The following is a 13,638-nucleotide window of genomic DNA, read 5'->3' as shown; positions in this document are numbered from 1 at the left end:
TTGAATAGCCTAATGGTTTGCTCATCCGTGAAAGTAGACTATCTTAGTCCAAAAATATGCTGGACTGTAACCAAAATATCAACGTTTGGTGAGTGGCCAATGAATGACTGACCTCAATAATAGTATAGGCCTACATGCATGATGAGAATAATCGAGAAACTAATCCAGACGTCTACGCCATAGATGAAGACATCATTGTCGACCAGCACAGTCTGTACCCCGACGAGGAAGGAGGAAGTGTATTCCGTGACGTTAATAACAGTTGCCTATAAAAGATACGAGCCTACGGGCCACTAGATACGATTGTCTACAAAGATCTCCCGTTATGTTGCCTATAATAATTTATTGGGGAATTTAGCGTGAATTTACATAATGTAATCCGGATATTCCTCATTGTTTATCATGACAATTGAAACACGTGAAAAGATGAGGGCATCGTGGGATACAAACCTGCTGCTGGTGTGTGTGCTCTGCGGCTGTCCGTGTGGGATTTTCCTGGCCAGCACGGAGCGGTACAAGCCCGTTATTATAGTGCACGGTCTGTTTGATGGCCCTAAGCAATTCATGGAGTTGACTCGTTTTATAACTAAGGTAAGTTTCTATATAGAAAAAATATGCTATTTATAAATGGAGGCTTATGTAAACATGTGACGTATTATAAATATAATATAGTTCTATAACATTGCAGACCAGCCTTTGTGTAAATTGAAGATGTTTTTGATCTGGAACACTGTATTTCCCACTGTTAATCTGCTCTTAATAAGAATGCAAAAAAACACATCTCTGAACTGAAACCTGCTCTATGGCAACAGGGTTTCACGACGAAATCAAATAAGTTAATTTTGTGAAGCTATCGATTTCAATTCCTAAATTACTTTCTATTCCTCTAAAAGCTTGAAGTATAGCCTCCCCACAAGTAACCTGATCACAAGGAGGGAGACACTGTTCGTTAGTAGTAGCTACACGGACTACCTATATTATCATTCGTCACTTAGGATAAAAACGTCAGCTAAATGACTAATGTAATGTACTTGCATGTCATGATGATAAGAGATAACAGCTTACACTGTGCGTCTGTATTTTGTATCCAGTATGAATATTGCAACAATTTCTATTGATGCTCCATTCCTTTGGCAGGCCCACCCAGGAACCAATGTGTCAGTGATTGACCTTTATGATGACTTTAACAGTCTTAAGCCACTGTGGGAGCAGGTGAAGGGCTTCAAAGAACTCATCTACCCCATCATACAAGAAGCGCAGAATGGTGTCCATCTTATCTGCTTCTCACAAGGTCTCAAATGCATGCACTACCCACACACCTACAGCATAATTTACTTCTTTCTCCATCTCTTACATGCATACACAAACTTTTCCCTTTTCTCCATTACTCTGTGATGTGTGATGGATTTATACGCACAATAAGTTAGACATCCATTACAGAATAACTAAGAAAAGGGAAGTGTATTTATATATACAGTATGTATTAATAGGAACCCAGTCTAGAGGACATAGAGGTTGTTTATTTCTGGATTACTGTTGCTCTGTTTTTTCTCAGGCGGTCTGGTGTGTCGAGGACTTCTTTCCATCCTCCCTGACCACAATGTCCAGTCCTTCATCTCCCTCTCTTCCCCCCAGGCTGGGCAGTATGGAGGTCAGCCATGCCACGCCCTGTCCCCCCAAAGCAACACAATGCATTTAGCTAACAAATTTCAATACAACAAAGATTTAGTATCGTATAGTGTTGAATAGTGTACAATAGTTGCAAAATGTGCTTTGCAAAACCATATCTGCGAGAAAAAGCTCTGTCTTGGTTTGCTTTTCCTCCTACAGACACAAGCTATCTGAGGTGGGTTTTTCCGGTGCGCCTGAAGAGGAACGTATTTCATTTGTGCTATAGTGTTTTTGGACAGAAAATATCTATCTGCAACTTCTGGAAGGGTAAGACCACGAGACAATGGGACAGCTGTATGTTAAAGAGGAACTGTTATTTTTTCGGTCCAACCACACTATAAAGAGCTTTTTGTAATGTATTTGCCCTCTACAGAGTGAGGGGGGCGGAGGGGTTTCTATACTTGCAGAACTAGTCTCCTAACCTGACGCGCCAGATGGTTTGCTTTACATAACCATCTGGGAACTGTCCATTGGAAAGTGTTTGGTAAAGGACAGGCTCTTGAAAAAAAATACTTGCCAGCTGATTGGATGAACTATCTGTCTATCACCGTCTATCACGTACTAACTTCAACTGCTCCTCGCTGTCATCACACCTAAACCCACCCAGCGTAGCTGTTTGTATATCAAATTCCTCAGAGCAGAACAGTTTTATGATCTGGCACAAACGGATCTCTATGAAGAGTATTCAGATTGATTTGTGAGAGAAACAGAATGTGAGCTCACAAAATCAGGATGGTCTCTTCAGACTACTACAGTAGTCTCCTGTCTTGATGTCAGAAATCAGAATCTTATCTTTATTGCCAGGTATCGTTTTCACATGCTAGGAATTTGCTTATGTCTGTTGGTGCATAACAGTAAACAAAGGGACAGGACCAGACAGTGCAAGAATGTGCTTGTGTTTTGGTTTTCTCTCCCCAGACCCCCATCATCAGGGGCGCTTCCTGAACAGCAGCATATTCCTGCCTCTAATTAATGGTGAAAGACCTCACAGTAAAATGGAAGGTAAACAAAGTGTTGACATAAAAATGATTGGACAAACTAAAACCTGAGTCGTTGTTGACCTCTTGATACGAGAGAATGGATTTGTCTGTCTTTCTTGTCTGTCTGTCTGTCTCCTGTCGTCAGTCTGGAGGGAGAACATCCTGAGGATCCGGAAGCTGGTGCTGATTGGAGGTCCAGATGATGGTGTTGTCATGCCATGGCAGTCCAGGTATGGATGGTTCCTCTCTGTCTTACAGTATATGTAGGCCTACTTCTATTGTAAAGTCACTCTGATAATCATGTTCCTAAAAGGCTCCACTTGGTGGCAGCATAATGAATCCTGATATCTGCACTGCATACTTAACTCTCACTCACTCACTCACTCACTCACTCACTCACTCACTCACTCACTCACTCACTCACTCACTCACTCACTCACTCACTCACTCACTCACTCTCATGTCTCATCAGTTTCTTTGGATTCTATGACGGCAATGAAACTGTTGTGGAGATGAAGAAGCAGGATGTGAGACACGTTCCTTCCTAAATTTTCATTGATAATGCAAGTTAGAAAATGCTGGGTTACTGACTGTACTCTTCGTTTTGACAGTTTTATGTGAAGGACACGTTCGGTTTGAAGACACTGGACACACGCGGAGACCTGACTGTGTGCGTGTTCTCTGGAGTGCAGCACACTAGCTGGCATTCAAATCAGACAGTGTTTAGTGACTGCATTGAGAAATGGCTCACCTGACTGCACACACACACACGCGAGCACACACACACACACACACACACACACACACACACACACACACACACACACACACACACAATGAAGTGCATAATTCTGATTCTTGTCTAATTTTACATACAGTATTATATGTGAATTGTTTATCATGAACAGTTGTCAATGTATTTTTGTACTTTAAACAGTATTTTGGGGAAATTGCTGCTCGCTACTGTTACTTTCTTCCAGCAATTTTCTCTTCAAGTGTATTCCAGTGATCACAATGAATGATATCTCTACCTAATCTAACTGAATGTGTTTATTGGATTGAATTTACTCACACACATCTAATTATCAATAATACGATTTTAATATTTTTTATTTTAACATTGTATTGAGAGATCAAAATTGATTTGTATGCAAGAGGGCGATGAAGTCCAAAAGCAATATTCTATGAATAGTCTACGATATAAAAATTATGAATTAGTCTATGTTACTTTATTTGGCTGTATGTTATATGTTGTGTATACATCTTTAAAAGCGCCAATGAAGAGTGCGCTCAACGGACTGCTGACACTCTGCATAACAGGTATGACCAGTGACGTCACTAAGGTAGCACATTGCCCGTCTCCGGTGTTGCGGTGCGGTCGGTGAAGTTCCTGGTTGTCAACGTAAGAAACTTTTATGAAATCTTCCACAATGTTGCCACTGTGGCATGCTGTGCTGTATCTTATACACGATGATATATGTATGATTAGTCAGAATTTAAAACGCAAAGTAAAAGTCATTCGTGGAGGGTTTTTGGATGTTGAAGTTTGTTTTCAAGATTACCCAGCGTATCGGTTCAGAGAGCGCAGTCAGATTTAACGAACAGAGATCAAAGTAGGCAAATCAAGGTGCTCACTCGTAGCATAGTGGATATGGTTTAGTAAGCTGTTATCGAGAAAGAAATTGAACCATTAAAATTTGTTTGGGACGTCGAAACACTCAGCTTGTGTGGCTCAAGTTGTCGGATCGAAATGTCTAACCTCTGCCGCTTAAAATAGGACTGTGCTACAGGTCATCAGCCATCGACTGTAGTAGGCTACAGAAATCTGCGACTGAAATATCGAGGGATAGACGAGGGGAACAAAATGACAGCGGCGCAATAGGCAGACGAGGATTTGTGGAGAGGCTTGAATGTCCCTGAGTCACTCATTCATGCGTTGACAGTCTGTGCAAATTACTGTCAGCGTGTCTGAAGGTCGACGTGTAGGCTACCGCCCTCGTTTCCTACTGTAAACACGCTCACAGATGTGCCACTAGAAACCAGACTAGCTGTCCAAAACACGAGATGGAAACACTGACAGACACAGCATAGATAGGGTGAAACTCGTCTGAGCAGATAGCTGAAATAAACAGACCATAAACTCCAGGCCAAATGTGAAGCCAGTTTTGACTTGATGCTCACTGCCAGGAAGTGCAACCAACAGGCCTAAATTCTGAACTTGCTTAGGAATTAAGCTGATGACTTAAGCGCATTCATACTAGATCATTGGACCTAAACTGTGTTTTATTATCCAGTTTTCCAGAGCTTTCTTTTTACGCCGGGAGGACGGGCCCTTCTGTCCACAATGTCCTCCAAAGGCAAAATGGAGTGTTGCCGGGTGTGCGGGGGTGCCCTCCAGGGTAACCAGCGGCGCTGGCTCTATGGGGGGCAGAACAAGAAGGCTGGTGGTCCACCACAGACTCCAGCAGAGCCAGGCAGCAGAGGAAGCCTGTCTAGGTCGTCTCAAAGCAGCCCCTGGGGTGTGTGCATGGTTTATTGTACTTTCATAAGATCCAAAACAGGTCCCATAGCAAATATACTAGTGTGGGGTTTTGAGAGAAGCACTGTTTTGAAAACAGCGTGCGTCTGTGCACTAATCCATACTGTTTCTCCTACTTTGCAGGTAGTACTATGTCCCTCGGGTCCTCGGTTTCCCTCTCCAAATCCCAAAGCCTGTTCTCCCCCTCTAAAGGAATGGACGTGCTCTCTGTGCTGACACACATATTGGGGCAGTCCGTACCAAGAGGAAGCGGACAGGGGGAGTTTGTGTGCAGCAAATGCGTGTCGGTCTTAGAGAGAGTGTTCAAATTCGACTCGGTGATAGCCAGAGTGAGGGTGCTGTCGTCCGAGCAGCTGCAGAAGTTGACCCAGGAGAGGGATAAGATCAGGCAGTGGGTACGCCACGTGTACTGCCAACGCCACCCGCAGGATTTCCGGACGAAGGGCAACGCCAGCGAGGAGGACGGGGAGAAAGAGGGGTACCGAGACATGCTGAAGGAGAACATGGCCCTGTCAGAGTTCGAGTGCTGGTCTGAGAAGTGGGACGGGTGTCCGTATTTCAGGAGAACAGGGAAGAGATGCCAGAAAGGTAAAGAGTGCGAGGGCTGTAATTCTCTGAGAGTGTCCGATTCAGATTACGAGTCTGTTTGCGGAGTCCCCCGTCGCCTACCCTTCCTGCCCTTCTCCCCATTGGCCCTCTCACGAGACAAATCCCGGAGCATGCCTCTTGATTGGTCGGCGGTGCCGTCAATCACTTCCAGGCCGTCATCTTCACTGTCCAGCTCCAGCGTGTCCTTACGCGCGCCCTCTCGCACAGAGTCCGTCCAATCCCTGGACTCTCTGGACGGCAACGATCCGTTCGATTGGCCAGGCGATCGGCTGACACTCGGCCTGGGGAGTGTGCTCAGCGAGCTGAAGGGGATCGAGGGAAAGCCCGTCAGTTCACCATCAGGGAGCAGAATCCCGGTTCTGGACAGGAAGGAGGGGAGATTTGCAGGAGAGGCCAGAGAGGTGACGTCACCTGGTGTCACAAGGGCTCTGACTTTTGGAGAGGGGGAGAACCAGGAGAACGGGGGATACGAGCTGGATGGAGAGACCAGCGATGTTCTGACTGAACTGAGAGATGAGTTCATTCCCTTCCATAGAGAGGTGAGTTATGGGTTGTAGCAGCAACTCCAAACTCAACACACTGGAAGATGATAATGAAGAGCTGATAGCCACGGAATGTCTGTATATGTGCATAGTGGACTGCTATAGGTTATCCATGATCTGACGGGGGTACTGCAAGCCCCATGGTAGACAGTAGGTGTTTCAGCAATGTGCTTCTTTTCAACCGGTGTTTTTCATAAATCACTGTATTCCAGAGAACAACAGGTAGAATGCACCTGGCAGTCAGGCAGTTGAGAGGACAGCTGGATCAAGCTGTGGCCCGTATCAAGACCCTGGAGGCGGAGCTGAAACATGGACCCAAACCAACAGCCCATTGTGATGTCAACGGATCAGAGGATTGGGACACAGTAAGCAGTGTGTGTGGTTTGTGATTGTGACGGGTGCAGTGAACCAATTTCTTTTTAAAAAGGTACCCGTTTAGACATGAGTTGTAATTTCATGGAATTTCAAGTCATGCAAGTTTGAATGTCAGGATAATTATTAGATGAGATTTTCACCCTAGATGTGCACTCTTTGACATCTAGCTTTATCTATCGAGCTAGCTTTGCTCACTCGGTACGTGCGTTGTGTTCGTGCCAACCATAAAATAAAGTTGCAACAACCTTAACACATCCTCTACAGAAGACCATCTCATATTGTGTTAAGGCTGTTGCAACTTTATTTTATGGTTGGCACGAACACAACGCAGAGTCAAGACCAAAACACCAAAAGCCAACAGTGCAATCAACTGTAATGGCCTAAGTATAGTCCCAACCCCTGCCCTGTGCATGTGCACACACACACACACACACACACACAGAGGACATACAAACATCCACAGAGTCACATGTCCGAGTTCAGGCTGTAAATATTGTGTTGACTCAAGGTGTGTTGAGCTTTATCACCGCGCAAGGGTGTGTCCTTTTACCTTCATTCAGGTACTCTTTTATATTCACTCACTCACACACACACACACACACACACACACACACACACACACACACACACACACACACCTCTCATTGTGGAATCTGTGTTTGCCCAGGGCTCAGAAGGTATCATTAGCCGACTTCTCAGCTGCTCTGACCCCCCCCCCCCCGGTTCTCTCTTGCTCTGTCGTTCTCTTTTCCTCCCACACTCCTTCCACAAAACACCGAGACAAGTTCTCCACAAGTTATGCTGGGAGAACATGTATACTGTGTAACTACTTTATGTAAAGCATATTGGCCTTTGAATTATGCCCCGTTTGTGTAGAAAAATTCAATGACCTGCATTTGACTGTAATAGGAAGAGATTTTCATTGCCGAAGTAAAGCTGGTGGGTGAGGGCCTGGTTATACCACATTAGTGAGGTAGTTTTGGGGTCGACAGGTCACTTGACAAATCCACAATGGTCTTTGAAGATTTTACCCTAATGGGCAATCTTCTAGGAATGTGACCTGAGCTCGGCTTAAATCAGTCTGTAGAAAAAGATGGATAGTTTGCATACTACATGACACCACATCCCTGACCAGATCCCAGTGTTGGTACTTGTGCCTGTGTGTATTTTTTTTTAAATGCAGCTGCCACAGAAGGAAGGTGGGAACTTGCTACTGCAGGGAATGGGCCACTCTCTGCACAGCCGAGAGCGAGTGATCCAGGTGAGTGAGGCTTATGAGAGGAGACTAAGTCCAGCCATGCAGACATACAGGGGGCTCCTCCCGGGCAGGAGACCGACTCGGACGTCAGTGGAATGTTGTTGGTCATCATCATAATTCACTGTAAGCCCTGGAGATGGTAGACCTGACTAATGATATGTGATGAAGAACATTGTTAGAGTTTGATTTGTTTTGTGTGGTTTATCACAAAGCCAAACAATGTACCGGGAGAATAAACGTCTTTCTCAGCTCATTATGAACTCTTTGACTTGAAATGATGACTGTTTTTCACTTTAGTCTTTAGTGTCAGCAGGTTCAATATTTACCATCGACTGAACAAATTTGTGTGTGTGTGTGGTGTGTGTGTGTGCGTGCGTGCGTGTATCATATCAGCTCCTTTCCCAAGCTAACTACATGTATTTGAGACAAACATGCGGCGTATATTTGATCTCCTGTCCTACTCAGGAGTGCTTGGGTCTGATCAGGAAGCTGTGTGTGGAGGTGGGGACAGGACCTGAGCAGGCAGACACTCTGACTAACAAACTGACTGATCATCTCAAAGACATTCTCTCTGACAATAAAGTAAGAGACATAGACTTGTTATCTTTCATATATGCAGTTAACTCTTTATATCAGTACATTGCCTCTTTTAATAATAATAATAACAATAAATAATAATAAAATTAATAATAAAAATAGTACAATTCAGAAATTCTGTGTTTTATGTGGTTGTCTTATGTGGGTGTTTTTTTGTTGCCCAACCCTAGCGAGCCCTAGAGTCTTTGAGGTCAGAGGTGAGTGAGGGGGAGAAGAGGATGGAGAGGGAGATCGAGGCCCTTAGGAAGGCTGGGAGAGACCGTGAGGCAGACCTCAACACCCTCAACACTGTTCTCCAGTGTAACCAGGACATCATCAATGTGAGTCCAGTTCACACACACACACACGTTTCCGTATTACCAGTCCAGATATAATGCAGGTCCTGTTTTATTAATAAACCCACACAATTCAGCTCTTGGAGCACACTCTCACTCACTCGCAAACACAAAAGGTGACATTGTGCTGCATGTCCTATAAAGGCTCATTCAGTCAGAGGTGTCGCTAAGGAGCCCGTTTCTCCCCGACCCTAGGAGCTGCGAGTGGAGCTGGGAGAGAGGGAGCAAGCGTGGAAGGAGGTGCAGAAGGAGAGGGAGGTGTGGAGACAGAGGGACCAGGCCCTGACGGCAGTCCTCCAGGAGAAGGAAGCTCTCCTCCACTGCCTGAAGGAGGCGCTAGAGGGCTGCCAGAAACATGTGCAGGTAAGAGAATTCTCTTGTTCATAGGCTCAGTTCCAATTGTTGCAGTTGAATGATAGACGGAACATTCCAGACCTAAGCTGCTGGCCTACTGTTGATCTCAGTACAAACATTGTGACTATAGTCTTTATTTGTACGGCCAATTGTGCTACTGAAAATGTAAATATGTTTTATGTTCAGTGTTGTTTTCTGGCTAGTACTACAGGCTCAAATCCTTCAGCATTTAAATCTATACAAATATTTACTTCATTACAGTGATGGGAAATGCTGATGTTTTCTCCAACTTTTTTTTTTTTTCCCCCTCCAGGCTTTGTCAGACTCTGTGATTGGCCACAGTGTGGAAGGTGGCGGAGCCGAGGGGTCTCTGACCAGTCAGGTACGAGAGACGGAGACCCTGTTCGCAGCCTGGCAGAAGGGTAGAGAGGAGCAGAGCGCCACCTTGTGTCTTGAGGTCACCAAGCTCACCACTGCCCTGCAGGACTACCAGGCCATGGTGCAGGTGAGGGAACGTGACTCATTTCATTTCTTTCACGCTGTAGTTCAGTGGAAGTTGAAGGAAGAGATGACACCACTTGAAAATATTGAGATGTCCTGAAGTAAATGCCAGAAAGTATTCACAACCCATCACTTTTTCCACATTCATTTCCACATCAAGTTTTTTCATTTTTCTTCGCAAAAAACTACACACAATAGTCCATAATGACAAAGTGAAAACAGGTTTTTAGACATTTTTGCAAATGTATTAAAGCTAAAATATCACATGTACATACATATTCACTCCCTTTGCTTTGACACTCAAAATTGAGCTCAGTTGCATCCTGTTTCCACTGATCATCATGAGATGTTTCTACAACTTGATTAGAGTCCACCTGTGGTAAATTCAATTGATTGGGCGTGATTTGGAAAGGCACATAACCTGTCTATAAAAGGTCCCATAGTTGACGGTGTATGTCAGAGCAGAAACCATGCCATGAAGTCAAAGGAATTGTCCGTAGACCTCCCAGGATTGTGTTGAGGCACAGATCTGGGGACGGGTATTGAAAAATGTCTGCAGCATTGAAGGTCCTGAAGAGCACAGTGGTCTCCATCATTCATAAATCGAAGAAGTTTGTAACCACCAGGATTCTTCCTAGAGCTGGCCCGCCCGGCCAAACTGAGCAATTGGGAGAGATGGACCTTGGGTCAGGGATGAGACCAAGAACCAGCTGGTCACTCTGACAGAGCTCCATAGTTCCCATGTGGAGATGGTACAACCTTCCTCTACAGCACTCCACCAATCAGGTCTTCATGGTAGAGTGGCCAGACGGAAGCCTCTCCTCAGTAAAATGCACACAACAGCCTGCTTGGAGTTGCCAAAAGGCACTTAAAGGACTCTCAGACCATGAGAAGCAATATTCTCTGGTCTGATGAAACCAAGATTTAACTCTTTGGCTTGAATACCAAGTGTCATCTCTGGAGGAAACCAGGCACCACTCATCACCTGGCCAATACCATCCCTACGGTGAAGCATGGTGGTGGCAGCATCATGCTGTGGGGATGTTTTTCATCTGAACTGGGTGAAAGATGAATGCAGCAATGTACAGAGAGATCCTTGATGAAAACCTGCTCCAGAGCGCTCTGGAACTCAGACTGGAAGGTTCACGTTCCAACAGGACAACGACTCTAAACACACAGCCAAGATAACAAAGGGGTGGCTTCAGGACAAGTCTGTGAATGTCCTTAAGTGGCCCAGCCAGAGCCCGGACTTGTTTCATCTCTGGAGAGACCTGAAAATAACTGTGCACAGACGCTCCCCATCCAACCTGATGTAGCTTGAGAGGATCTGCAGAGAACAATGGGAGGAACTGCCCAAAAACAAGTGGCCAAGCTGGCAGCGTCATACCCAAGAAGACTTGAGGCTGTAATTGCTTCCAAAGGTGCTTCAACAAAATACTAAGTTATGGGTATGAATACTTATGTAATAGTGGATTAACAAGTGTTGGCAAGTTAATAAATGTCCATATTTTTCTAAAAGCCTGTTTTCGCTTTGTCATTAAAGGTTATTGTGTGTAGATTTGAGAGAAAAAACAATCTATTTTATAATAAGTCTTTTGAATAAGTCAGTAACGTAACAATATTCAGAAAAAGTTAATACATTCTGCATGCACTGTATTGCACGGCATTCCTTTTGATAAACCACACAGTCAGCCTATCCTCGTTATCCAAACGTTTTTAGTACAGGTTGTTTTGTATCTAGCCCATTTGTGACAGGTGTAAAACCCGTTGTTCTTTCGGTCTCGCTGTCGTCTTTACCTCAGGGGCAACAGGAGAACCACAGCCAGGCCATGTCCTCGATGTCGGAGCATCTCCGAGACACACGGAGGGAGTTGAGGGAGAGGGAGAAGGAGAAGAAGGAGGTGGAGAGAGCCTGGCTGAATGAGAGGGGGGACCGGGAGAGGGAGGAGAGGAAACTGAGAGACGGCCTGGGGAAGAGGGACAAACTCATTGAGGTATGATGTAGACTGGGGAATTTTTGCGCATGTGGTAACAATATTGTAATGCATAACCTAAGCTGGCCCCATGAAATGTGCCTAAACGCTGGTACAAGGAGTTGGTTTGCTATCAGTAACACTATACAGTGTTAATAGACAGTTATTGTAATGAATAATGTAAGGTAAGGTAAGTAGCCTTGAGATCCAATGGTTCTCGTGCCTAGTGACCCATAGGGCAGGAGAGTGAGGCAGCTTGATGTACCCCCCCTGGACATGATGCTAGTATGTCGCGGGACTTACCCCCACCAATTCTTGATGCTGAGTGCCAAGCAGGGAGGCATTGGGTGCTATTTTTAATCATCATAATAGTACTAATGTAATGACATGTAATGTTAGCAGAACTGTGGCAATCAAATTCATTCCCTTCTTTCCTCAGCAAGTCCTCCTGGACTCTGAGGAACGAGACCATCTCCTCAAAGAGCTGCAGCAGAACCTTCTGAACAAGTTTGAACAGATGACTGCTGTCAAACACACCTTGTGAGGGAGGAATGAGAGAAAGTGTGAATAAAAGTAGTATGCACTTTTAATGCACATTGAGAGTAGAATGGACTTGCACTTTTTGCACCACAGGAAGTTGACACTGTGGTTGATCTCATTCTTTATTTAAACACTTGTTCCATTCTAGCTTGCAGATTGCTCTCCATTCTAGCTTGCAAGTTACAGAGGTAAACATGCTTTTTTTTTTATCTGACATTGTCCAATATAAAATTAGTAGTTCATCTGCTGAAGTTGTATTGTGTTGTATTGTGTATGTTTCAGTTGTGACATTCCTCTCTCAGTAAAAGCTAGTGATCAGTCACTAGGGCAATATCAATTAGAAAACCATATTATTCGGGGAATGGATAAAAAGGTCTATATTACATAACTGCTCATTGAACATGTATAATTGATTTAATTTAAACCTGAACGATTTTTTTTTTTGATTTTTTTTTTTACTTTAGGACTGTAAAAACTGGGATATCAATTCCATTTGTCAGTGGATTGGTTTGTATTCATGTCTGAATGGCATACCAAATACTGCCATTTTTTTGTTCCATTCACATAACCCCAGTTGCTCTTTCATGTTACTTTTCATTGTTTTTCTCTAGTTTTTATTTTAACGTCATTGCAGTCCAGGCCAGTACTTTGTGCAATCATTGTCAAATGGGAATGCATGAACCAAAAATAATTTATTTAAATTCTGAATTTGTGGTTGAGTAGCCTACAATTCAACTGTGCCTTTGCAGAATGATCTTTTGCTAAGCCTATTGGAAAGGGTTTCTATTTTTCTTTTCAATGTTTGTTTCTTTTGCTGTTATTGTACATTTGGGTATTGGTGCCATATCTTCATTTTAATTCAAGAGAAATAAAAGCTCTGATCAAACTATTACAGATGGACTCGTTCGCATCATTGCTATGGGCGATCAGTTTTGGTATCTGTTGGCTTGCCTACCTATGCATCTCGTATTGATCTCTGTGCATTCCACACATGGAACATGATACCTGCCCGCGCGCCTCTACGCATTTCGTATCAATGATATGAATCGAGATGACCTGCTAGCAACCTTCTGACCTCCTGTGCGATTCTACTCAGCTGATTTACATTGATTTTCCTCGAAATAAATCAGCTGATTCATGCTGTATCGGATGGCTTGTCTCTCATATCTCTAGGCTATAGATTCCACACGGGAACATGACCTCGACATATTAGACGGCAGAAAACTCAGCCTGACGTTCTACTCTCCACTTACTGTCCAATCACAACCCGGGCACGAGTTTCTGGTTACTTCAGGAACTGTTGCCTTGGAAACGAAACACTTTCAATGTTTGGACACCCGGAGGAAAACCGTATCTTGCTGTCG

At 44.2% G+C, this 13,638-nt stretch overlaps 2 protein-coding genes across 2 annotated transcripts; both read left to right on the top strand.

Annotated features, from left to right (window-relative positions):
- Window positions 1-134: 134 nt before the first annotated feature.
- Window positions 135-3,406, top strand: LOC311314234 (lysosomal thioesterase PPT2-A-like; the record flags this gene model as incomplete). The annotated part of the gene is made up of 8 exons (XM_084444571.1): window positions 135-239; window positions 427-591; window positions 1,138-1,291; window positions 1,556-1,651; window positions 2,590-2,673; window positions 2,797-2,881; window positions 3,124-3,178; window positions 3,263-3,406. 8 exons carry the CDS (start codon window positions 135-137, stop codon window positions 3,404-3,406), a joined length of 888 nt encoding a protein of 295 aa, XP_084300697.1.
- Window positions 3,407-4,018: 612 nt separating this feature from the next.
- Window positions 4,019-13,112, top strand: LOC311314592 (uncharacterized protein). The gene is made up of 11 exons (XM_084445016.1): window positions 4,019-4,053; window positions 4,946-5,170; window positions 5,314-6,338; window positions 6,554-6,706; window positions 7,900-7,977; window positions 8,440-8,556; window positions 8,742-8,891; window positions 9,102-9,269; window positions 9,574-9,765; window positions 11,564-11,755; window positions 12,174-13,112. Exons 2-11 carry the CDS (start codon window positions 4,996-4,998, stop codon window positions 12,276-12,278), a joined length of 2,355 nt encoding a protein of 784 aa, XP_084301142.1. The 5' UTR covers window positions 4,019-4,053; window positions 4,946-4,995; the 3' UTR covers window positions 12,279-13,112.
- The last annotated feature ends 526 nt before the right edge of the window (window positions 13,113-13,638 follow it).

The sequence above is a fragment of the Borostomias antarcticus genome (genome assembly GCF_949987555.1).
Source record: "Borostomias antarcticus genome assembly, chromosome: 10".
NCBI lineage: Eukaryota > Metazoa > Chordata > Actinopteri > Stomiiformes > Stomiidae > Borostomias > Borostomias antarcticus.
Note: the sequence above shows the minus strand (reverse complement) of the source record. Positions and strands in the feature narration are given on the sequence as shown.

Coding starts and splice junctions, on each gene's coding strand:
- LOC311314592 (XM_084445016.1), top strand. CDS start 4,996: ATGTCCTCCAAAGGCAAAATGGAGTGTTGCCGGGTGTGCGGGGGTGCC. Junction 9,270..9,573: donor GCTGCCAGAAACATGTGCAG/GTAAGAGAATTC, acceptor TTCCCCCTCCAG/GCTTTGTCAGACTCTGTGAT. Junction 9,766..11,563: donor ACTACCAGGCCATGGTGCAG/GTGAGGGAACGT, acceptor TCTTTACCTCAG/GGGCAACAGGAGAACCACAG.